This window comes from Pelobates fuscus, chromosome 1 (genome assembly GCF_036172605.1).
Source record: "Pelobates fuscus isolate aPelFus1 chromosome 1, aPelFus1.pri, whole genome shotgun sequence".
Taxonomy (NCBI): Eukaryota; Metazoa; Chordata; class Amphibia; order Anura; family Pelobatidae; genus Pelobates; species Pelobates fuscus.
This window is the reverse complement of record NC_086317.1, coordinates 75,704,344-75,731,257: the sequence shown is the minus strand read 5'-3', so window position 1 is coordinate 75,731,257 and position 26,914 is coordinate 75,704,344. Positions and strand designations below refer to the sequence as shown.

The 26,914-nt window shown below is 39.6% G+C and overlaps 1 protein-coding gene across 2 annotated transcripts in view; it reads left to right on the top strand.

The window, feature by feature from the left end:
* Window positions 1-26,914, top strand: part of RAP1GAP2 (RAP1 GTPase activating protein 2) — a 684,483-nt gene that overhangs the window by 142,845 nt on the left and 514,724 nt on the right. For both annotated transcript variants that reach the window (XM_063449836.1, XM_063449818.1), the window contains exon 2: window positions 13,745-13,780. In XM_063449836.1, the coding sequence (XP_063305906.1) occupies window positions 13,758-13,780 (23 nt within the window). In that variant the 5' untranslated portion in view covers window positions 13,745-13,757. The remainder of the gene's footprint in view (window positions 1-13,744; window positions 13,781-26,914) is intronic.

Here is a 26,914-nt window from a genome sequence, read left to right as displayed (position 1 = left end):
CTCAAACATGGGACGTTGGTAACATACAGCCATTTTTTCCAAAATCAAGGAAAACAGCAGGGGCGCTGAATTCGACGGGCACCTGAGTCCAAACAGGCATGATGAGGAGCGGCCTGCACCTACATCACTAAAAGTTCATGTTCAGTTAATTAATATTATTTGTTAATATTATTTGTTTTCACATGCATACATATACCCTTAGTCTTTGGGAATGACCATAACCTATGTCATCTAAACGTCTTTCTTCTACATCACGAAATGTAAGAAGAGGGCTCTCTCATGGCGCTAATACCCCCCCCCCCCCCCCCCCGCTATCAGCTGAATGTGTTAAGAATTGTAACCTGCTAACCCTTCTTAACATTGTGCATAGTCTAGCTGACACCATTCCAACTGGCAGCCAAATGATATTGTTGTAATTCCTGATATGAGCTAGAAGTTGCTGTCTACCATTATGGAATGCACCTAATATGTAGTGTATCCTGCTTATTACTGTCTGTATGATTCTTTAAAGGCTACAATAAAACTATAAATATAAAAAAATAGTATAAAAAAATGCTGCACTGAGAATGAAATTTCAGCAATTCAAAATCTATTATTTGTTCAGTAGTTTGCTCCCAGTTTTCCATTGAGCAGAACAGAAAAACATAATGTTTACATTGTTGATGAATGGCCACTGTTCCCAAAGAAAATCATAAGTGAGAAATCATTCTTAAATACAGTTTTTATTAAAAAGAAATACAAATAAACCAAATTACAACCTCCCGGATGTTGATACAGCATAACACCTCCTCTATAATGTGTATATTGAGTCCTCTGCCTTGTGACTTCTGACTGTCACTGTCCCTTCATTTGAGGCTTGTGAAAGGCATGTGATTGTCTGTAGGATATATGATTGCCCTTATACTTACAGAGCCAGATTTACCCTCCATGCTGCCCCACGGCCAGGTTCTTCAGTGCGTCACGGGCCTTTATATATACATATATGTAACATTCTGTGTATGTGATTGGATGGATGAATATGACTAGTTTGGGTATGACTGGACAGTGAACATTACTAGGCTGGTGGTTCGATGGCAATTTGTGATGGGGTGGGTGGAGATAGGTGGCTGTGTGTGAAAGTCACAGAGTGAGTGTGGTGGGGTGGGTAGGAGAATATGACTGATTTAGAGTATGTGGCTTGATGGGATGGAAAAGCAATGTTAACTATATGGATGTAGGTAAAGTGTGTGTGAATGTGAATGAAAGGATGGTGGATGTAAATGGGTAGGTGAGGGAATTATGTGACTCCGAGGTTAGGTGCCAGTGTTGTGAGTCATTTTGCATTGTGCCAGTGTGTGCATGCAGGAGTGTATTTGTGTGAAGGGTTAGTGTGTATATATGCAGATGTGTGTTTGCACTGTGTTTCCAATCCCCATCCACCTCGTATATGTTCCTCAGTCCCTCCTATTCATCTTTCCATCAGATTTGTTCCTATCCTAATTTGTGGCACTCGCCCCTTATCCCTCTTGCTCCCTTCTTCTAAATACCCTTTTCTTTACATGTTCCTCATATGACCACCCCTCATTTATTTCTCATTACTCATATGCCCCTCTTCTCTCCCCTCCTTTTCTCTCATTAGTGTCCCTCTTCTATATCCCCAAGCATACACATTAGCTCTTCATGCTGTGTAGTAAAGTAGTTGAAGTAACTGCAGGCAGCCGGTAGTACAGGAGGTCACGTGGGGTTATGACGCTAATCGCTCTGCTGCAATTCATTAACCTGCCTGCCAAAAGGCGAGGCCCTGCCGCCGCGGGTATCGAGCGAGAAGGAGGTATTCCCTTTCTTTCCCATACACACCATTTACTGCTAATATACTTACAGGAGGCTTTAGAGCATATAACCAGTGGATTTATTTACCAAACAATAAACTGAAGTGAGTTGATCAGTAAGCTTTAAAATGATGGGCACAAAGCCAAAGTAGATAAACGTGAGTTAAATCAAACTGCTTGTTAATCAGTTTTATGTGAACTCAGGGCCACCCATTGCTGCATGAAAAACCTCCTTTGTTATTTAATCCACTTATTTATTATTGCAAAGTTTGACATTTACTAAAAGGAGATCCTGAATTCACTGAAGCCTGTAAAGCAGTACGTCCCTTAAGGCCATATATCCCTCTAGCTTTTAAGCTCATTGAGCAGGGCCCTCAACCCCTACGTTGCTGTGCGTCCAACTTGTCTGGTTACATTTACATGTCTGTTAGTTCACCCATTGTACAGCGCTACGGAATTTGCTGGCGCTATATAAATAATAAAATAAAAATAATAATAATATAAAACACTCAAAAATAGATGCTAAATGTAAACTTCTTGAAATCCTTGACTCCACTAGCTACTGTGTGTTTCAATACCTGAATCACTGGTTTGATACATAGAGGTCAGATGTTTGCAGGTCTCTTGTAATGTATTTGCAGACCTTCCAAGTGTCCCTATTTAGGAGGAGCAGTCCCTATTTTGGGCCCACATCTCTCTGCCCCTCTTTCCTACTGCTGGTGTGTTTAGGAGTTCCACATCAATAAAACTCAATGTGTCTTTGAACTACAATAAATGTTTTTTTTTTTGTGGGTTTTTTTTTTACAAATCAGTCTGTGTAAATTAGATACATTGTTCATGTTCAGGAATACATTTTATCTGTATAAATTGTTATTAGTAAGCCAACTAAAATTTCTCAGAACTGCCCCTAGCCACACCCCCACTCACACCCCTGAAATGAAAGTGTCTCTCTTTGTGCATTTAAAATGTTGGCGGGTATGTATTTTCTATATCAATGATATATGACTTTATTAACATTCTTGTCTCGAAGATGCCTCATTACGTTGTAGCTGGCATTCTTGTCTCGAAGATGCCTCATTACGTTGTAGCTGGAAGTCAATCAATAAGGTCTTGTAAATATCACACACCATATTACACACCTCTTATATTGATTTATTGTAATTTTTCATCTTATTAAGCCACACAGCTTGTCCCATGTATATTTTGCTTGTGTATTTCCACATAAATCATTATTGTTATTTTGCTAATGGTTAGGAAAGGAATGTGATTATTTAGGTATTGGATATTGTGTGGTAAAGCATATCAAATTGTTCTCTCCTTGGAAACAGAATCATCTTTTGTTACATTGAAATATTATTTTGTACATTACATGGTAATATTTAGAACATTTATCTGTGTTAATCAATTATATGTTAATCAGGGGAATGACAAAACTATTGCAAAATTAAAGGAACACTCCAAGCACTTCAACCACTAAAGCCCACTGAAGTGATTATGGTGGCTGGTGCCCTTCCAGGGTAAGACATCAAAACATTTTATAATTTCTACACGCCCCCGTTTTACTTCACTGTAGCTGAAAGCTCCTGCAAGGAGCCTCTGTTAGGTCCAGTTAACAAATCTCTTTCATGCAGGGCCTGCTCAGTGAATGAGCACTCTGAGCCGATGAGTACCTCCTCGCGCTGCTGGACTGCAGTGGGCTGCAGTGGTTATGGTGCAGCCAAATATAACTAACTTTGATAAATAAGGTAATAGTTGCATCAACAACTTTGCCTAAGATAGATTCATTTTACACATTGGGAAGGAGTTATACATACATTGTACAGCTAAAGGATTAAAGCATAGGGATTACAGTAAATGATAAGCTATAGGGTTTGTAGCACATGCCAAATACTAATCAACACTAAAGGTGTTACGACAGTGGTATGCAACATTTGCCCCCCATCGGTTGTTGAACTAGACTACTGTGAAAAGGTTTTAGGTAGGTGTGAAAAAATGCTGTAAAATAAGAATGCTTTTAAAAATAGAAATGTTCAAAGTATATTTCTATCAGTTAACAAAATGCAAGTGAACTAAAAAATTTTTTTAATTGAATCAATATTTGGTGTGTATACCCATTGCCATCACAACAGCATCAATTCTTCTAGATTCTTAATAACTGTGACTGTAATTTTGGGCCCATTGTCATACTGCAGAATCATTTTGGGGCCAATCAGATGCCTTGGTGGTACTGCATGATGGATAAGTATCTGCCTGGACTTTGAACATTGAGGAAACGATTAATTCTGACCAAATCCCCAAATCTATTTGCCAAAATGCAGCTCCAAACTTGCAAGCAACCTCCACCATGTTACACCACTCTCCGGTTCTTCAACAAACAAACTGCCTTCTGTGACAGCTAAATAATTAAAATAGTTTACTCATCTGTCCAGAGCACCTGCTCCCATTTTACTGCAACCCAATTCCTGTGTTTTCATACATAGTTGAGTTGCTTGCCCTTGTTTCATCATCAAAGGTATGGCTTTTTGGCTGCATATTTTCCATGGAGATAGAGATTTAGACAACCTGACTTTTTAGAATTATAAATATTGGGAGTATAACTGACAAGAAAGTATGCACATTCAATGGTTGAACCAGACAAGTCCTCCTTATGAGAGCAGGCAATATAGACAAATAGATACATGATGGGTGGACACTGATAAGGTGAACCCTTTACTATTGAGACATTCTGAAACCCAACCACATCTGACCAGACTTCTCCAGACAGTATATCAGTATACAATGATCCCACCAGTTTCTGCCAATTTTGAGCTGATTCCACTGCTGGGTATCTTCCCATTGAGAAGGGAAGGAAGCATGGTGCGTCTTTCATCTCCTGCACTATGTTTTCTTGGCCAGCCATTGACCCTACAGTCCTCAACCTTCCCTGTTTCTTTGCACTTCTTCCGAATTGCTTGGACTTGTTTCTTTGCTCAGTTTTGCCTTGGTGTAACACTTTTGACAGTGACACCTTATTAACATAGTTTGTCTTTTCCTCACTCAGTTTTATCCATTTGGATTATGTTTCAACCTGCAAATTGGTATTATTATTTAATCCGAATATATGCTTTCAAAATCCCTGACTTTGTTCAAATGTACCTAGAAGAATTGATGCTGCTTTGAAGGCAAAGGATGGTTACATCAAATATTGTTTTATTCTGTTCACTCACTTTGCATTTGTTTGATAGAAATAAACTATTAACATTTCTTTTATTTTTTTCAAATCTTTCTTATTTCACCACATTTTTTTAACACCTGCCTAAAACGTTTGCTCGGTAATGTATTTTTTTATTTTAATTCTTCGCTAGTCACCTGGAGGGCTTGGATGGACACACCTGCATTAGACTATATACGCATGCTATTTTCCTCATGTAAAACCTGTTTTTTGTATATTATTTACACAATAAATATTATTTATTATATAAGTCAAAAAATTTACAATTTAGCGTTTACTGTAAACAGTTGGAAATCAGAGACCGTCTGACCTGTTGCATTCCACATGAGATTGTTATATTCTTGTCAAAATATCTTGTTTTCCTTCTCCCTCCTGGGTAGAACAATAAGTCGCCAAGAACTGATTACTGATTACTTAAAACTTTAAAGCACTCTAATAATCTATTACTAATGGAAAAGTGAGCTTTGAGATGTATTTTTATTGACTGTATCGAGATTATGAAATTCTGATTATTTATTATAGTTTTCTCTCCCTTCCCTGTGTCTGGACCTTCTACAATAAAAAAAATGAAATTACAAAAGTTGCGTTTGACCTAAAAACTGAGAAAAGCTTCTTGTGTTGCATGTCTGTTTATATTGTCACATTGGAACATTTATGAAACACTTATTTGTCAGTACTGATCACACTATTCCATACCTCCTTAGTTTCCTTATTTAGGAGGGACAGTCTCTATTTTGTCCCCATATCCCTGTGTCTCTCTCTTCTATTCTTTAGCCCTCTTTTCAAGGAGCTTGATATTGTTGGTGTGTCTGAGGGTATAACAGAGCTCCACAGCTATACAACGCACAATAATGTGTCTTTAACTTTAATAAATGTGTTTAGAAATCCTTGTGAGCAAATAGGATACATTGTTCTTGCTCTAAATTACATTTCAAAATTATAGATTGTTATTAGTATGCTACCCACCTGAAATTTCTCAGAACAGGTATGTGTACTGAGAATAGTCATTTTGGAACACTGTCCCTTTATTAATGTATATTGCCTTTGAGGACAAGGGTTATTAAAACACAATGTTTTGCTTGCTTACCTCTTAAGGAGATAACAAGTACTAAAATTATGAAGTTAAATAAATATTGAATAAGAAATGTTTGGGACAAACTGCTGTCATACTCTGTGGGATCTCTGATGGTTTTATCAATTAAAATAGCATCCTGATTCAGCAAACTTTAAGTAAAACACTTGTCTTAGTTTAGATTTGCCCTTTATGAGGTGTACCCCTACCCCTCCCCCCCACAAAGTTAGAAAAAAAACTACTAAAACTTACTTCTGTTCCATTGCCGATTTCTCCATTTAGCTTGATCCTCCTTGTCTTACTTCACACATTTTGCTGGAGGGGGAGAGAGATGCATGAGGACAGACTAAGGGGAGAACAGGGGTGGTACGGAGCTGTGTTTGCTGGCGTCAGAGCTGTGTTTTCTGGCTTCAGATGCCAATTTTGTACTGAAGTGACATTAGCCAGACAGGAACTTTGTTATTAGCTGGCTAATGGCACTGCCAGAGGTGGAGTTATACTTCCAACAGCTAAGGAGTTAATCTTTGTATTTAAACCGTTTTTAAAATGAAACACTGGACATACAGACTTCAGGCACCATAGCCACCTCAAATAAAAAAAAATGGTCATGATGCTTGGAGTAACCCTCTGGTTCCCACCTCCCCCCCCCCCCTTTAATCACTTACCCGATTTTGTTCCACCTCCTCTGACATTATCCGATGGGGGTGGCTAATGTGCATGCGAGCCGAGCGCAGCAGGCGCATTAGGCCCTCCCAATGGGAAAACATTGATTTAATGCTGTCCTATGGGGATTTTACTCACACTGGATGAATAACAGACACTTGAATAATAATGTTATTATTGCAGTCTCTCAGAAACTGCAATGATTCACATTGCAGGACTAAGAGGGACAGTGCGCCCAGACCACTTCAATGAGATGAAGTGGCCTGGGTGACTGTAGTGTTCCTTTTTAAGTGTTTTTTCTGTATCCATCTATTTAATTATTCATAGGTTGGGAAAACCAAGGAAAGTTAGGACTAATCAGTCAAAAGTGTACGGAAGTGTGAAGTAAAACATTTTTGTTATAATTTTTTTTTCAAACCAGGGTCCCCTGCTGGAGGTATAGCTAAGGTGGAGTGTAAGACCACAGTACCAATACTGATTCTTGCAAGTGATACATGGTTATAGTAAGCTGAGTTTGCTCAGCTAACATTCTCAGCCTATGAATGCCAACCATCAATGCTCGGGCTAATGTGGAAGGATTAGCTCGAGCAGCAGAAATGTGCTTGGCAGCAGGCTTCTGTTGGATCTCATTCGGTGTCAAATTGATTGAAAATGGTTTAACACTGAAAAGTCGGTCAGCGCCAGGGGACTGCAGGCACAATAATCACTTCAATGAGATGAATAATATCCGATTTTTTTCCCTGACTTCTACTTCCAAATTTTCTTTCTTTTATCTTCTCATATCATTGTAATTTGTTTCATAATAATGTAAGATCTGTTGGTTATATTTTTATTCCAAAAGCAAATACCGTATATAAAGGTTAAAATATTCAATAATTTTATGTTGAGGCTTGCTAACCTTTTGGCTAACAAATAGAATATATGAAATGCCATTATCTATTAAATGCTACCAGGTCATTATTGCATGATGGATGCACTTTAAGAGTTGCTGACACATGTTTAAAAAGTCCTTTACACAGCCTTTACAAAGCATTTTACCAGTTCTATTAAGTCAAGATTTTAATCACTTAAGGATCCTATTCAATAACAGAATGACCCACTCAATTAAAGACAGATAGATTGAAAGGGGCTGCCAGAGCTAAATAAGTCAGGCGTTCCATGCCAGCTAGGCACAGACTGAGATGATGTCAATGTGTTATATTTGGTCCTTAAAGGTTTAATGTTGAAATTTACTTTAAAGGGATACTGTAGGCACCAAAACAACTTTAATTTAACTCCTTAAGGGCAAATCTGTTACTTACCCGATCGCCGCCATATATAAATAAAATATTGTTATATATATATATATATATATATATATATATATATATAAAAATATATATGTGTGTGTGTGTGTGTATATATATGAGATATATGGAAGGCTGGGCCTGTAGTTGTGGGAGGGGCATGGTTTCTCCACTTAAGGATTGCCAGATCCCTCCTCATTACCGTTGTTGGTCTGGCGATTTGCCTACCTGGACGCGGCAGATCGCCATTTTGCTTACCTTTCCTCATGGATACATTACGTGCTCTTAGAGTGTCTGGTTCTAAGTTTTCAGCCGTCCAAGGCCTCCGGGATACTTCCCCTCTCCTCCGGTCTCTACAGCTAACTGTTTTGCAGTAACAGTGAGTTGGTTGACCTTCGCAACCCGGTCGCCAGCGCACAGCGTCATCAGGGGCCAACTCTATTTTCATACTTACCTCTATTTCGTATGCCTTTCGTGTAGTCTTTCGTTAAAATTCCATATGGTTCGGTAGTTTGTGTAATTATGTTTCTGCGTGTTGGTTCGTATGCATTGACTTTCATAAGTTTGTGCCCACCTTTAGTTCGTATGCACGAACGTTACTTACGATTCGTATAACATGTCTGTTATAGTGTTCGGTTAAACATGGAGCGTTCAGTTGTTATGCGGCTCTTTGCTCCTCTTTGGGGCCGTTCGGATAATTACAGCCGAATGCCCTATTATAGTAATAGGTATTCTCTGGGTTCATGCGAACATTTGCATAATTGTATGTATATGCTTGATAGGCTAATGGCCTCTAGAGGAAGCACTGCACATTTGAAATTGTAGATCAAATACTTTTCTGTTTAGATGTGTGTAGCTGTTTTATAGGTTGCCGGGCTTGAACCTTCCTTTTGGTTGTGCTTCTGAGGGTTTTTCATGTCTCATAGGTTCTGGTTGGCTCAGTTTCAATTGTCCAACTCGCTTTAGTTGGGTCCTTTTTATTTTTGTCAATTAGTAGTTAGTTATGCTTTCTTGGAGGTTCTGATATTGGTTGTGTTATATATTACAGATTGAAGTCACTCTGCCATTTAACTATCATCTTCTCACTTTCGATTCTACAATTTCACATTGGTTAGTGGTTTTAGATTTGTCTTGGGGATCCACGATCTGACCCTCATGCCCAGAAAACCTAATTTGTTCCTTTTTATGTTATTAGGTACTAGGCCCTACTGGTTATACCACTTACGCTTTGCTTGTTCATTTTAAGCCTAGTCTTTTGGCTTGTAGGTATCCCATATTATTTAGTTTTTTCTGCTATTTAGCAGTCACGATATGGGTACTACAACATTGCTATTACTCTCATAGGTAGTGCTCGGGTTTCATCTACTCTGTCCTACTCTATATCCATCTGATACGACAGGTATGTGAACCAAATCACTGTTACACCTTCCCCCACCCTCCCCATCCTGCAACTGGTACTAGGTCTTTGTCTACTGGCTGATAGGTTTCAGAGTCCGCTTATTTAATTTTTCTGGCCTTCCTGCCTTGTCTTAGTGGTCCTGCGAGGCCAACACCCATCCTCATACTCGGAGGTACTCACGCTCAGCGGCCAGAGGGCCTCCCCCTGTCACTCCCATGCTATCTTTTGCTTTACTGGTCACCGAGAGGCCAACACCCCACAACATTTCCGATGGCCACAAAATCCCCTCGGGCCAACACATAACTAGAGCCTCTCATGTCCCTCTCCATTATTAGATAATTTCTTTGCCACTTGGCATTAGGTAAGTCAGCCAGTACGATATTATAACTTTGGTTACTCATGAATTTTTGTCCTATCCTAGCATGTCTGAACTACCAGAAACAATTGAGGATTTGTCAATTTCCAGCACTCCTGCAACGTACATCTCTCCATCTCACTTGGGGGACAACACCAGCCTGTCTTTCCTCAGGTCTTGGACTATACCTAGGATCACATCCTAATTAAGGCATAAGAGTATTCCCTACCCTGCCACTTTATAGATTGCTCAACACCAACATGGATAACACTGGGGCTGGCGAGGGCCCCAGTGGTGCCCATTCATCTGACCTCCAGGCCGTCCTCTCATTGGTCTTGTCCTCGTCGGGACGGATTACTGATAGGTTGGACCGTTTGGATGCTAGTGATAGGCCAGTGGCACCATCTGGATTGGTTACTCCAGAACCTACTGGTCTCTCAGGTAAATTCAGGTAAATGACTGGTAAATTCATTGGTCCACTACAGAACCCTAATATTATCAACCCTGCTCACTTGGTGCCAGCTAATACTGAGAAGGATATCTTGGAAGGGAAGGATGTCAATCTAGTTTAGCTGCTGATTGCCTCCCAAGATATTCTGGAGAACAAGACTCCTATGGTGATGTCTCTGTTGTACTGAAGGCTAGGGACCCCAGGTTGAATAGGAAGTTATCAATTCCTGAGTTTGTCCTGGCCTTTGGTATTTATAGGGACGAGGTGTGCTCGGTTTATCCCAAGCGCAGAGAGGAATTTGATATGTATTTACACAAGCTAGTGGACCTGGGGAACAAGTATGGAGGTACATCATTTCATGATTACCACAAATCATTCTCCACGAAGGCATCTGCAGCTCTGGCTCAGTTCAATTTTCAGATGGACTGGAGTCAGTTGGAGCTGTTTTGCAGGCAGTTTGCGGCCCTCAGATTCCCAGCTTGTGGTATTTGCTCTTCATCCTCACATACCACAAACCTATATCCTAATACCCTGGAGCTGTGGGCTACCTTTCCTTTCCGGACCTCCTCAGCCAAACCTGAGAAGGTGATTAAGGACAAGCCAGTGGCGGATCCAGAGCCTGATCTCGGGAGGGGCACTTGTAGAGTATTTAAATAAATAATCCAGACACAATAACCACTACAGCTCAGTGTAGTGGTTATGGTGCCAATAGTGCCTGGACCCCCTCCAAGAATAAGTAGTCAAACCGTTTAAGAACAGTTTGACAACTTACCTGAGGTCTGCTGGGAAATGGGGCTGTAGTAGGGCATAGGAGCAGTGGTGCAATTTGTGAGAGGTGCAGTGTGTGTGTGTGAGGGGGACAGTGTGAGAGTGAGGGGCGGCAGTGTATGTCAGGGGTGCAGTGTGTGTGTGGGTCAGTATGTGTGTGTGACAGGTGCAGTGTGTGTGTGTGTGTGTATTTTAGTGTATGTGTGTATGGGGACAGTGTATGTGTAGGGCAATGTGTGTATGGGGGCAGTGTATGTGTGTGTGGGGCAATTCATGGATGGGGCAGTGTGTATGGGGGACAGTGTATGTGTGTATGGGGGGCAGTGTGTGTGTATATGGGGGCAGTTTGTGTGGGGGCAGTGTATGTGTGTATGGGGGCTGTGTGTGTGTATGAGGGGCAGTGTATGTGTGTATGGGGGCAGTGTATGTGTTACGGGGGCAGTGTGTGTATGGTGGGCAGTGTATGTGTGTGGGGGGACAGTGTGTGTATGGTGGGCAGTGTATGTGTGGGGGGGCAGTGTGTGTATGGTGGGCAGTGTATTGTGGGGGGCAGTGTGTGTGGGGGGGTAGTGTGTGTATGGTGGGCAGTTTATGTGTGTGGGGGGCAGTGTGTGTATGGTGGGCAGTGTATGTGTGGGGGGCAGTGTGTGTGGGGGGGCAGTGTATGTGTGGGGGGGCAGTGTGTGTATTGTGGGCAGTGTGTGTGGGGGGGGCAGTGTGTGTGGGGGTAGTGTGTGTATGGTGGGCAGTGTATGTGTGTGAGGGGCAGTGTGTGGGGGGCAGTGTGTGTATGGTGGGCAGTGTATGTGTGGGGGGGCAGTGTGTGTATGGTGGGCAGTGTATGTGTGTGGGGGGGCAGTGTGTGTATGGTGGGCAGTGTATGTGTGGGGGGGCAGTGTGTGTATGGTGGGCAGTGTATGTGTGTGGGGGGGCAGTGTGTGTATGGTGGGCAGTGTATGTGTGTGGGGGGGCAGTGTGTGTATGGGGCACTGTGTGTGTGTGAGGGGGAGGGGCAATGTGTGAATGTGTGTGTGTAGGGTGTGAGTGTGTGTGATAAGAAGGCTAGGGGGACTTTTTTAATAATGTTTTAATAATGTTTTTTTTTTGCGCTCCTGGGCTAGAGTTCTCTCTCGCGAGATTTGCTCGCGAGAGTAGGACCCGGAGGAGTTGCAGGCTGAGCTCCCGGGTCCTCTCTCACTCCCCTGCCAGCACAGTGCCTGCGGACCGGGGAGGGAGATTTGCCCCGTTGCCCGTCCCCCCCCCCCCCCCCCCGGATCCGCCAGTGGGACAAGCTTGATCGTAATATTGTTTTTCTGGGTAAATCCCAGGTTTGCAATAGCTTTAATGCAGGTTCCTGTGGATTTAGTGCTTTGCATGTGTGTTCTCTTTGTTTTAGGGCACATGCCATGAAAATGTGTCCAATAAATTGTTTCCCAAACCCTATATGGCCTCAACCAATGTGACTTGTTTTGCCGACTTATTATATAACCACCCCTCAACCCACTTGGTGGAGTTTTTGGTGACTGGATTCACGGAAGGGTTCCATACGGGAATCATTTACATGCCATCTTTTAACACTTACAGGGGCACTAACCCAAGGGTAAGCTAACCCTAACAATTACCATGATCCTAATCTATGGTTAGCTATCGAAAACTCTAACACCAACTCTAACATTAATTCTAAATATAGAGCTAGGGGTCAATAAACTAGGTTTACAGATATTCAACCCATATAAAAAAAAAAAAAAACAAGTAAAATAATGGAGCTAAAATTCTTAAAATCAAAGCAGTGAACAGCAATACCTATATAGTGCAACAGCTCAAAAAACACAAAAATTGCTAATATCTCCCAAAAAAGGTGTACTGTGAATAATATTGAACCCAATTTTTCCTGTTGGATGTATTGGGATATAAATATAATGAATGTGTTCCAATTGGTCCAGAGTTGACGTCAATGTCTGGGTTAGCAATAGTTGGTAACAAGTAGCAAAAGGGCCGGATACCAGTAGTAGAGCTTTGTGATTCCTATAGAGTAATGGGAGATGTTAGCTGCTTCTTAGTGACTGGCTTTCAGCCCAGAGAGTGTTCTATCTTATGATAATTGGTGATATGTGTGATCCTGAGCGTGTAGATCACCAATTATCACAAAGATAGGTCACTCTTTAGGGAGAAGCTCCTATATGTCCCTCTGCATCAGCATTCAATGAGTGGATGGATGGGTAATTCATGATTAATAGGATCTATGAGCAGAGGAAATATCTCTGCTTTAAATCCTTGTTTTGTCAACATCAAGCAAAATGTAAACATTAACACTGTACAGCTTGTATCTAAGCACCATAGCCACATCAATAAGTGTGGGTGGTTATGGTGTTTAGAGTATCACTTTAAGATACAGTTTTCAAAATTATGGCATTTATCCAAAACATTAAAAAAAAGCCTATTATTTAGTTAGTCCCACATTATGCATAAGGATCATCATTGCACAGGTTTTCAAATAATCAGTTGTCTTGTGTGTCCCCCATTGGACTTTGTACGCACACACACTTAGAATGAAATAAAATAGCTTTCGCCAATTAAATTTTCAATGCTTCTTTAAAGACTAATTGATCATCGGCAGATTTAAGTAACAGTAACATGCTTTTCGTTAAAAGTCAATTTTAACCTGTGCATGCCACGTGTAATGTAAGTGAAAACTAAATAATTAATCTGTGTATTGATTTTATTCTTGCAGGATTGATAAAGCAATGCTGGCCAGTCTGAAAGTCAAGTAAGTCACCGTTTTTTTTCTCTATTTATTTAAGCTGTTCTGCACTCCTGTTGAATTGAAATTGAATGTGTCATGGAAATGTTAAATAACTATTCTGATTGCCTCACAAATTCTCCTGGAAATTGCATTAATTTATATGTTTTCAATGTGAAAATGGCTTGTGGCTAACACACGTTTGTTCATGAACATCGATGGTAATGCATAAACCCAGATTAAAAGCACATAAAAAACGGAGTGATATCTGTGTTCTAAAGTGTTTTAAAGGTACACAATAAATATTTGACATTTTGATGTGTAGCCAAACAACTAATAAGTTGCATAGTTATTTTATCTGGAGCACTTTGTTCCACCAATCGCTTCTTACGCCCAAAAATCTAAAATGACCACTGGAAATAGAGCTGAGCTGATGCACATGACTCTGCAATCTATAATAACTCTTATACAAAGAATTGTGGGCTGGTAGCCATTTGTGCAGCAATCGTTAGCCATTGCTTATGGCCATTGTATATAAGTCATTAGTTAACTTCCAGTATATGTATCTATTAAATAGCATTGTAAATGACGTATTTTCCAACACAATGCATAGGTTAAATATATCCTTTATTGAGATTGATTTGTTATGGTTATAATTTTTATCCTACATGTTATATATGTTATAACATCTTTATCCGAGGGTGTAGTTCCAATGCTTCACAGGGGGGTTATCTCTTGCAGGGTGTGTGGCATCACTTTTGCATTCATTGTTAATGTCTCTGTTGTAATGTATCACCTAGACCACGGGTAGTCAACTCGACACTCCAGATGTTGTGGACTACTTCTCCCCTAATGCTTTGCCAGCATTATAGGTGTAAGAACGTTATATGAGATGTAGCCCAAAGGTTGCCTAGTACTGCTCTAGACCCCTTATGAGCCATACCATTGTGTTATGCTTAGCCTACTTTGCTCAAATTGACCATCAATTCTATGGATTCTAGGATTTCCATTCCACTACATTGAAATCATACATTCAAGGATAGGCTTATTTACATTTACCATACATTAAATCTGACTTTAATCCCTGCCTCTTTTGTCTATATACAAATACTGAATTTGTATGTGAAGAATAACTTTTCCCTCAATTCTTCAATAAAACATTTCAAGCCCAAGAAAGGTTGAGGGCCCTGCTCAATGAGCTTACAAGCAAGGAGTGTTATATAGTGCGACAAAATGTATACATACATGGTCTTATTTTTATTAGGCAAAATAGACCAAATAAAACATTCAATTTATTTGGCCTAAAACATTAAATTCCCTGTCTAATCCCTTCAAATTTCGGCTGCGTGTATAAAGTCCTATTTGAAGAACGAACATTTGTCATGTTACAGTTTTTCTCTCTGTAAGTCTATGTATAATGAGAGTGTACCTATAGCAGATACAAAGTTCCACATGATTTTATGCCTAAATATAATATTGAGCAAAATAGATGGTAGGAACCGCACTCATTCCCGGCAGCCACGGGTGCTCCAGAGCAGGACCAGCAATCCCAGAACAATAGGCAAAAAAAAGAAAAACTCACAGGCACTCCGAATTCAAGCCGCAGGCAGTTTTATTGTAACAGAATGCAACGCAACGTTTCGACCAAAAAGCTTGAAAAATACCTTTTCGGCCGAAACGTTGCGTTGCATTCTGTTACAATCAAACTGCCTGCGGCTTGAATTCGGAGTGCCTGTGAGTTTTTCTTTTTAAATATAATATTGATTGACAATCTGCAGGTCTAGCAACTCCTAAGCATTGGATAATGACACATCCATTAAAGTGTTTTTTAATACATCACATGTTAGTTGGTCAGTGGGTCGTTCAGAGACTGTCCGAATTGAAGCTATATATCACAAAAATGGAATCAGGATGGAAAGAAGTCGAGATTAGAGTAAAAAGCACTCAGTACGAAAAAATACATTAAAATATACACATTAATTGAGATAACGGAGTATATCATCTGGACAGCTTTAGATAGAAACGTGATTATCCGTTGTGGTATGGTTTTCTAGCAGATATATTTGTCCACATATTTATTTACTTAATGCTAGTTTATGAAGTAGACATTTTATATCAGTTTTCTTTATCAAGTTTTAATCCATTGTTGGATTTATTTTATGGTTGTATCCGAGTATAAAATGCATCTATATATTTAGGAGATATATTTAAAAATTAAAAAAACTATTTAAAGACGGAGATTAGTCAATGTCACACAGTAATGACAAAGTAGATGCAAAACAGTGTTTCTTCATTTTGACTTTCGTGGGTACCACATGATCTCTAGCCTTCTAAATACAAACAAACTGGATCTTCTGGGAAGACCAGACACTGGACTTTGGCTAATTCTGCATCACTAGCAAATCAGTGAACGATAGCTTATTAGGATTATAGGGTTAATTCTGCCACTTGAAACACCTTTACTTCCATAACAAGGTTAAAATGTCCATTCTAGTCATTTGTGCTCACTCCATCCATCTACTTGTAAGGGTAGTCATTGGCACATCACCCATCATGATCTGAAGTCCAGAGGTGAGTTTCTAGCTCTATTGGGTCTATTTGAAATTAGTTACAGATAAAGCTAACAGAGCACAGATAAACAGGAGCAGGGGGCCTTCAATTAACATAACATATGCAGCAAGCATAGTTTATGTAATGTTCCTCGGAATGGCCTGTTAATTTTGCATACTGTGGTATGTGTCCTGTCAGGGTTCTCAAAACTTCCTGTCTGAAGTGAGTGATAATAGGCTAGATTTAGAGTTTTTATTTATTCTTTAAAAAAAAAACAATGTATCTGGTATCATGCTTAAAGTTTGGTTAATTCCCTACTTGGCGTGGTATTTGCAGTGTCCAATTTACAGTGGCCCTGTTGATCATACAAATGGTCCAGCATACAGACAAATCTACAAAAATGCATCACTGCTGAGAAATATTATTATTATTTTTTTAAATGGAAGAAAAATTGTAGCGTCTCCTAGTAATGCGGTGAAGATGCTGCATTGAAATAAGAAACTTGTGAAATCACGTGCCTTCTCTTGCTAGAGGCAATCTTTAAATCAAATGCAAAGGACTTGGCAGCAGATGCGGGTATCTATTTAAACCAAGATTGGAATCCCAAATGAAGCAGAGATCACTGAGCTGTCTTATTTCTTCATGAAGGCAGTACCAGGAGCCGGAGGGGTGGTAATTCTGTAATCAGCATAGTGTTTTCATATTGTACTATGCAGTAAGTCATGTTTTTGGGAATTGCTAAGTTAAACAGCAAACAGACTCTTGAATTTTGTGATATTTACTGAGATCAGGTAACTCAGGGGGATTTGAATCACATAGCCTTTAGTAATAGGTTTTGCCACGAGCCTGATTGATAGCACTCTCAGAAATTAGAGAGACCTTCCAAGGAGGCATGTGAGTAAATGGCACATTATAGTGATGAAACGTGACAATGTTTTTTTCCTTTTGATCTATGCCCGTAGCTATTTCGCGCAAAATGTGTTTTTCAGTTAATAGTCTGAGGCAGAGAAAAACGTAAATAGCTAAGCATTTCTGGTTACTTAGGAAACTATTTTACAATCTAATGCTAACCTGATGCTATTGGACTTCATGTCACGTCTTGTTTTGTTTTATTTATTTTTTTACTCAAGATTTAGTTTTAATTATCTGGGGTTTAATTGTTTAACTCCAGATTCAAACAAACTGAAATCCAAATGGAAAATGAGGTTAAAATAACCACGCTGTCCATCAAGATGCATTTGTGAATTTGCCCGATAAGATATTTTAGGTTAAATGTTACTGTTAAAAATTGAGTTTAATGAATATACCACTCTTAGTCCAAAATCCTATTTAGTTGGTTCACCCAGTAAGTATGATTGCTCCCCAGCAGAGCCATTCAACCTTTTATTCCTGTACGGTAATATAAATAATATTGAGTCATGTAATAATAATTTCATAATAACTCTAAAACCCCAAACCATATATGGCAATGACAAATTTAAATTATTTTTAAGCTACTTAGTCACATGATCCTTCTCCACAAGATCACATGGAGAAGGTCCACCAACCACATTTATTTCTACCCTGAAATCTTGATAGTCGACGACAGCTTTTATAGTTTCTATGAACATACAGTTCATAGAAATGTGAAGGCAATCAAGCCTTATTAGATACGATAATTGAATTTAGTTCAGTAACTAGATTATATACAAATGTTTTAAATGTACATGATATCGTCATCTGACTTTTTAATAAATGTGGAAACAAGGTATTCTATGTAAAGTGACATTCTTGGGATATTTAAGTCTCTAATACAAAAAAATACAAAAAATATCTGTAAAACATGTATCTATCAATTCTTACTTGTATTATTCTTGTTTGTTTATATATAACACATGTTTTTCAAATGTCAGTTCCTCTGTGAGACTGTGACTATACGTCCTTTTTAACCTGGAGTTCAGAATGTTTGGTGTGCTTCACAGCCCAGTGAAGGATACAGTGTCAATATGATTGTATGCCACATGTGCAAATCACTTTCTGCGTGTATACTGCATATTATATGAAGCTGATATCAGTATGATCCTCATCACATATTGATTCTACAAATCTGTGTGCGATAGTTAAATAGCACACAGATATACACATATACAGGTGGCCATGTATATGAAAAAATACCAATGAAAGGTTATATTGAAAGTGTTATGTATGATTATAGTACAGCGCTACAGAATAATAATAGTGCCGCTGTAAATGTCCTGGAATGTAATTTGTAATGCCACAGGCAGGAAACAGGGTTACAGGGCCAAACTTGTTAGTGTGAACATAGGATGTTGGGGTATCTAGGCTGGGTAGTGGGTACACTTGATGATAACATCTATCGTTCTCAGTCCCAAAGATATTGTCATGAAGTCCTCTAAAAATGTGACCCTTGGCAATTTTCTAATTCTTGGTCTGTTGCAAGTTTGTTTACTGTAGTTAATTGTTTTCTAAAAATCAAATGGAACAAAAATGCTAGGTTCAGCTATTGATACAGTTAGTGTTTGGGGGAAGAAAAATGAATATTTTGTATATTACGTGGACACGAGTAGGGAGACATATCTCATTATTGCGTAACGGTTGCAAAATCATGTCACTGTGTTGGTGCCAGAACAGAACGTTGAACCTCCTGTCTGAGGATTAGATCAGGAACCTGATTCTGTCTCCAGAAGGTGTACACACAGTAGTCTGCCTGGAGTCCATCACTTTCTGTAAGAGCACGTAGCTTCCTGTTGATATTCAGGAGCTCGTTCCTGTTCTTCATCTGATAAAGCCTCCAAGTCTGGGTTGCTTTCTTAGACAACACCATTATCTTGAGAAAAGTCCCATGTCATGACAAATGTGAAATATGGGAATACACGTATTGTTATACAACATTTTGCTTAAGTTACATTTCCTGATTATACTTACATACTTACAAAAAAAATTTTTTTTTGTCCAAACATGCTCTGAAAAAACATGGGACTTCTTATCTGCTACTGGAAATAACTTCTTACTATTTGGATATAAGTGCTTTCAAAACATGAATCTCATCACTTATTCTTTTGACAGTTTTTTTAGATTGTATACACATTATTGATTGATCCAATTTTTATTTACTTGATGTTTGTTTTGGTATTTCTTTGGGATTTGATCCCTGATGTAACTGATTTTTACAGTCCCATAGTAGAGCAATCATTTTTTGGGAACTGTAACTGTTCAAGAAACTATCAAGGCACAAAGTTGTTTCCCACCGTGGTGCAGAAGGGGTTAAAAACCCTTCTGTCACTTACCTGATTCCAGAGCTGATGTCTATCGGCGCTGGTTCAGGCACCGCCTCCGCCGATGTCAGCTGGTTGGAGCACCTAATGTGCATGCGCGGTAAGTGCTACATTCGCATTAGGGCTTCCCCTATAGGAAAGCATTGTATAATGCTTTTCTATTGGGTTTTGGGTGAGGCTGTTAGGCCACAAAAGTCACCTTAAGACCTAGAAGTCCCTCTATTGGCTGGTAGGACAGGATGTGAAGTTAACCCTGTATGTAATGATTGCAGTCTATAAAAAAAGGGATGTAGGATACTGCATCCAGACCACTTCAATGTGCTATAGTAGTGCCTATAGTGTCCATTTAAGACATTGAGCTAGAAGCATACAACTGTACATATCCTCATGAATTAGAACTGAATTTGTACCTTAATCTGTCCTTTCAATCATAAAGTACAACCTGGACACAAAATTGTGTTAGCAAGGAAGTGATTATCCCAAATTAACAGAGATGAGCTTATCGATACAAACAACTATATTGGCAGCAATATTTTGTTGTACTATAGAGCTTGGGTTTATGAAGCTGTGAGATTAAATTAAAAGTCATGGCAGTCCCTAAATTATTACATTAGATGTTTTGGCAATTTGATATTGTTATATCATTCATGTATATATTATGTCTTTCATTTGTATCTAAATAAAATAAAAAAAATAAAAAAACAACCCAAAAACCCCAACCTTTTGGTAGAGAATAATTGCAAAAATAGTCTGCAGTCAGAAATATATTTTCTCAGTGCCAGCTCGATCTTAGGTGAAGAAACAGTGTGGAAACCTGATTCACTTTCAAACCATGGTTCCTTTTTTCTATTATCAGTTTAAAGATCACATTAAAACCACAGAGAAGTGACACGTATTGCTGAGATGAACTGAATTGTTTCTCTCTTTTTTCTCCTTTTAAAAAGCAGAACGGTTCTGCACATTTTAATATCATCGCAAATAAGTGCAATGCATTAAAATGCATCTAGCTAATTAAAAGCAATTAATATTTTAAGGCTGAATTGCATACTATTCTCAAAAGAGACAACGAGGAGGGAAGACATTGCGAAAATATTTAAAAGATAATCTAAATAACGCATCGAAAATAATGCAAAGAAATTAAATAAAAAAAATAATAAAAGATACATACCTTGAAAAATTACTTAAAAGCAATCTTTAGTGAGTTTGCCGGCAGCTACAGACACACCTGTCCCTAAGAAGAAACTCTTATCCCATAAGCCCCACAGTCTAAGAGGAGATTATGGGATACATAGTTTATCTCCCAAGAGTAGCTGCACACATCACTTAGAAATACTCTGTAAACTGAGCTGTCTCAGCTGCTGTCAGTTTACACACATCCTGCATCACTCTTTAGTGCAACAGGCTACTATCGGAGACTTACCTGCACCTGGTACTTGCGCCGCTCCCCTCTTTGGGCAGAATGCACCGCACGGCCGCACTGCTCCTGTCCTCAGGCTGCACACCCAAACAATTTACGTGGCCATGCGGCTTGAATAACTAAAACTTACCTTCGGCCACAGGTCCCTAAATAAAATTGTAAAGCATGACATCATGCCCTTAAAGGGACTGCATATTGCGGAGATGCTGTTTGGAGTCCCCTGTCCATTTTCTCAGGTTAAAAAGGTAAGTTTACTCAACTTTTTCTAGCGCTCCAGGGATCCGGCCATGACTGGTCCTGCCCATGCTCCGCCCCCTCAGCTGAGATCATAAAACTTGATGATCTCAGCCAATTCATTGTTTTTGAATAAGAATGCATTGGGAGGCTATCATGCATGCCCGGCAAAGCGTGGCACTGTGCCAATCCACATTTCCCCTAGGCAATGATGTAAATACTGCCTTTTATCTGAAGTGGATCACATTTTTAGGAAGTGGAGTGTCCCTTTAATAAAACCGGGAAATATCTGAACTGTGATTATGAGCAATTTTGGTAGGTTTCTGGCTTTTTGTTCAATTATAATCTACTTTTGCAGAGCACCTATACACGTTATTTACTGTTTTTCAAAGGACATCCAGTGCTTTCTTCTCCCGCTTCTATACTTTTACATTCACATGTTCAGGTATGTCATGTGTCAGAGCTGATTAACATTACAAAACATTCAGATAAGCACTACATACAAGAACTGTTCTTGAACAATCAGTCAGATCTACTAGCAAACACAGTCCAGATAATTTAAAGGGATGGCAGGCCTACGTCGCAGATTTTCTACCTAGAAGAAGCTGTTCATACATAACTTCCTTTGATAAAGAATAGTCGTGTGGTAGCAGCTATTGCTCACATTTTCCCAAAACTGTGGTTGTAGTTAAAGGAACATTCTGAACACAAAATAACTTAAGTGATTTTCCTATTCATGCAGTGTTTTTATCCCTGTTCAAATCTGCACACACAGTACGTGGGATGTAGTTCCTGTGTAAGGGATGCAAAGTGTGTGTTTAAGGGTTCTTCTTTACTTCAGCCTGTGGTATTCGCCTAACTGTATTCTTTACAATCATTCATTGACCAGTGTCTACTCCTTCTCACTATTGGTACATGGGGTCACAAGTGCAGCTTCATTTTCCTAAGTCAACCCAGTAACACAAATAAAACCATAAACCTACACAGTTGGACACTGTCAGTTTCTAAACATATTGGTGTAAGCAGAACAGAACTTAAATGATAAGCAGAACATTTCAGATGAACTACAGCCCATCCCTTGCCCTCGATAACCAACTGACCGTCAGCAGCAATGCCACCATCAAGGTTCTTTGAAAATTATGCAAAGACCCCAGATGGTGAAAGAGCTGCTTTAATGGGATAACAAAAGACAGAGGCTCAAAGTAACAGTACCAATTCTGACAAAATGTCTCCAAATAAGATTATTAAACCAATAGGGACAATTCTAGATTCCATAGGACTTTCTTACAAATGCTGTTATAACAGAGCTTATGAAAGAGTTGAGAATTATAAGCTAGAACTTTTATAAAAGAGCTAGAAATAGATGTCAATGAATTAAAATACCGTATTTATCGGCGTATAACATGCACTTTTTCTCCCTGAAAATAGGGGGAAAATGATGTGTGCGTGTTATACGCCGATATCCCATATTTACTTACCTGTCTTGAAGCGTGGGCCGGTGTTCAGCGCGCACCGCGGTACTGGAACTTCAATTTCAGGTTCCGGTTTCCGGCGGGACTGAAAGGAAGGGGAGGGGGGACACTATAGGACAAGGGGAGGGGGGACACTATGGGATGAGGGGGGAACACTATGGGAGGGGGTGGGGAACACTATGGGAGGGGGTGGAGAATACTATGGGAGGGGGGAGAATACTATGGAAAGGGGGGGACACTATGGGATGAGGGGGGGAACACTATGGGAGGGGGTGGAGAATACTATGGGAGGGGGTGGAGAATACTATGGAAGGGGGGGACACTATGGGATGAGGGGGGAACACTATGGGAGGGGGTGGAGAATACTATGGGAGGGGGGGAGAATACTATGGAAAGGGGGGGAGGACACTATGGGATGAGGGGGGAATACTATGGGGGGGAGAATACTATGGAAAGGGGGGACACTATGGGATGAGGGGGGAACACTATGGGAGGGGGTGGAGAATACTATGGGAGGGGGTGGAGAATACTATGGAAAGTGGGGGGGGGCACTATGGGATGGGGGGAACACTATGTGAGGGGGTGGAGAATACTATGGAAAGGGGGGGAACACTATGGGATAAGGGGGGGAATACTATGGGAGGGGGGGAAATTTCCTGGAATTTCCTTCTTAAAATGAGGTGTGTGTTATACGCCGGTGCGTGTTATACGCCGATAAATACGGTATATGGTAGATATCAGAGAGATGCTGGAGGATGTGCAGATATACCAGATATTATTTGAAAAGAAACAATATTTTCTCAAGGGGAAGACATAATTCATTAAAAGCAAAAGTAGCTCATATGAAAAACATATCTAGGGAAAACAATTTAATGTTAAGAGGGAAACACAATGCGATAAATATGAAACTGTCTCAATATTTCACTTACTGCTAACTTATATTCTCCCTAACAACCCAGAAACATTCCTTCTGCTAAATAGGTCACCAACGATCCTAAGACTTTGGAAATTTGCCTTTGGCCACTTTCCAAGGTGTGATTGACAGAATAGATTATTACCCTATAATATAGTGGATCCTGACAAGAATATGAAGCACACTGCCTGTAAAATTATTTTCTAATAATTCTTACAGATTTTTTGGCAAGGACTCTTGCAAAAATTAGTCAACCGACATCTATTATTTCTGGACTTTGGCAGAGATCAGATACATGTAAGGATTTCCTGTCAAAATCTTACCGTCACAAGATGGAATGTAACTCGCCATAAGGACATTAGGTAAAAGCATAAGAATTTGTTAAAAAGAAATTAGGAAGTGTATCAATTAGTTTAGGTAGACTCGGCTACCAGGTCAACAGGTTCAGTACTGAGTTAGACTACGGACGAATGGATGTTAGGATTCAATTTATACAATGCTGTGGTGAGAACAGTCTTTGATAAACGATTGCTACAATTTCATTGTATTCATCTATAAGCACTTGAAGATTAAATTAAAGGAGCATTCTATATATTAATTTTTAAGCTGGATGTATTTATTGCTAGCTTTAGATGTAGCCACCCTCATCCTTGCTAAAATAAGTAAATAAATCCCATAACCCACAAAGCCTTATTATTGTTTTATGATCTCTGGTCCAATTAGATGCTTCTCATAGAGTAGCTTTGTGGTCTACAGTGCATTCTCTGCCCAATAAATGCTTCTCAAACCCAAGCATTGAACCCAATGCTTCTCTATGAGAAAAACTAGCTGCTTTTAGCGTCATCATGCTTTGGGTAATGAAAATAAGAAAACTTTGTAAGTATTAAGGGGAAAGTGCCAACAGTCACCAGAGGTGTGTTTTTTTGGCCAATTGTAAACAGTTCACTGCCATTTCTTATAAATGGGAAAAATTACAGTTTAGAGTGTGTGGCGGATAGACTATATCACTCCCCTGACTCCCTGTGCCCACCGCCCCTCCATGTGTTTACACAAGCGCCTCTCTCTGCCCGTCTCCTGACCATACACTGAACTTCTCTATGTATTGGATGGAACTCCCCTACCTCGACCCATCAGAGACCCTGTCTAGAGCACTAGTGAATGACTATAACCGGCTGGAACTGTTTTCGGCTAGAATTATTCTGGCGGCCCGGGCTAAACTTTAATGGTGTGGCGTGTCCACAAACCTCTACGGATCAGGGCACAATTTTGATAGATTGGGTGCTCCATCAAGGGCTGTCCTGGGATGTAAAACTTGTAGGGTTTGAGACTTTTTTCTAAATGTTTTGGGGTTTTTTCTATGTTACGTTCTCTGTATTGGGGGGTTAACTAATTTACAGAGAGTTGACTCAATTATCCCCCAGACACAGAGGAGCCTGGGTTGGAGGAGGGTCTGGGCATAAAAAGCTGCATTCTGCATTTCTAAACTCTCAGAAAATTCTAAGATATTTCATGATTGATGACAATTTTGTAACATTTGCACTAGTGGTGGAAAAAATTCATTTCAAATTGTCAGTAAAAAATAACAATTTATTGATGCAGCGCTTGTGAGCATGATTACGTTAAAGTGGATAATGTCTGATACAAATACTACAGTTATAATATGCCTGCAGCTAGAACTGGGTCATCCAGCACCAATATGGACAGTTCTACTATTTTACCAGTCGAGTCTGTTACTAAAATAACTGAGTCACTTGGGTTATGTTGAGCTTAGATATGTTTGTTCTTTTCTCATAATTCTGTTTGCATTAGTTACTGTGGTAACCCTGAATATGATTGTTGAGGGAGCTGACATTGGAGAGAACATTGAGATTTTAAAGCATAGAACATTTTATATGAAATGGCTGAACTGATATGTCCAGGGCTCTTAATTAACAGCCCAGTGCAAATTATTTACTCAGTCCAGAGTCAGCTACAACTGAATTCTAAAGAACTAACTCAAAGTATTAATATGTTCATTTTAAGGATGATTAATTAAACTTGCAAAAATGTGATATATCCCAGGGGGCAGGGGAACAAGGTTAAGTTTGAAAATGTCACTAGAATAAGATATATACGTATGTAAATATGAACCATCAGGTATAGACAGACATTCTGAAGCAGGAGTATTATATATGTACATACCAGGTACCTTTACCGTCCCACAACTCCTCTGATTTAACACCAGTTGCAAACTTGTAGGTTCTTGAGGCGGAGTGCCGGCTTTGTTCAGCAGCTGTTGGATGTTACAGGGACCTGCGAAAGGAAGAGGATGATTTAAAAATGTGTATTACATAAAGGCTGTGGTGCTTGTTTAGTACATTGCATCATTAAGAAAGGTTTTTTTTTATTCGTATGTAGACTGCTGCCGTGGGTGACTCCCATCCACAAACACATCAACGCATCCATGTTACATATAAAGTATATCTATGTATATGATTATATGAGCACTACATGTTTTATTTTTATTTTTTTATCCGTGCAGTTATTGCACCTGAACACTAAGTCTTAAACCCTGCATTACCCTACCACTGTACACTAAGCATGTAACCCTACATTACCTTACCACACTACACTACACACTTGTCAGGATTAGAGATGCCCTAGCACGCAAACCTGAAGGAAACAGTAAAGGTACACGAACTGGCTTTAGAGTGGCCGGGTTAGTGCCTGAGACAGATATATGAAATATCTGCAAGCAGACAGAGAATAGACGAGAGGCAGGACTACAGAAATACACCGAATCGATAGCCAGGAAAAGATCAGAGTAACAGAGAGCAAGAATGATCAAACAAGACGAGGTCAGAAAATAGAAAATCCAATACACAGTATAAACCCCCTCTCACGTAACAAGAACCATGACAGGGCAAGGAAACAAGCACAACCAGGAAGTATATATACCCTATACCGCATGGGTGTCCAAACTTTTGGCTTCCCTGGGCCACATCGAGTGCAGGGAAATTGTCTTGGACAACACATCAAATATATAATATAGATAATGTATACAAGTAATATAACATTAAAAGTCCTTTTTTGATATTTCATAACCACAGATACACAAGCACACACAATCACAGACCTATATGCACAATTACAAATATTCACACGCACAGTCACAGACCCACACACACACAATCACAGACCTATACACACAGTTACTTACATACACAGACATAATCACATATGTACACACACACAGACATACACAATCACAGACCCACACACATACAATCACATACATACACAAACAATAAATCATGACTT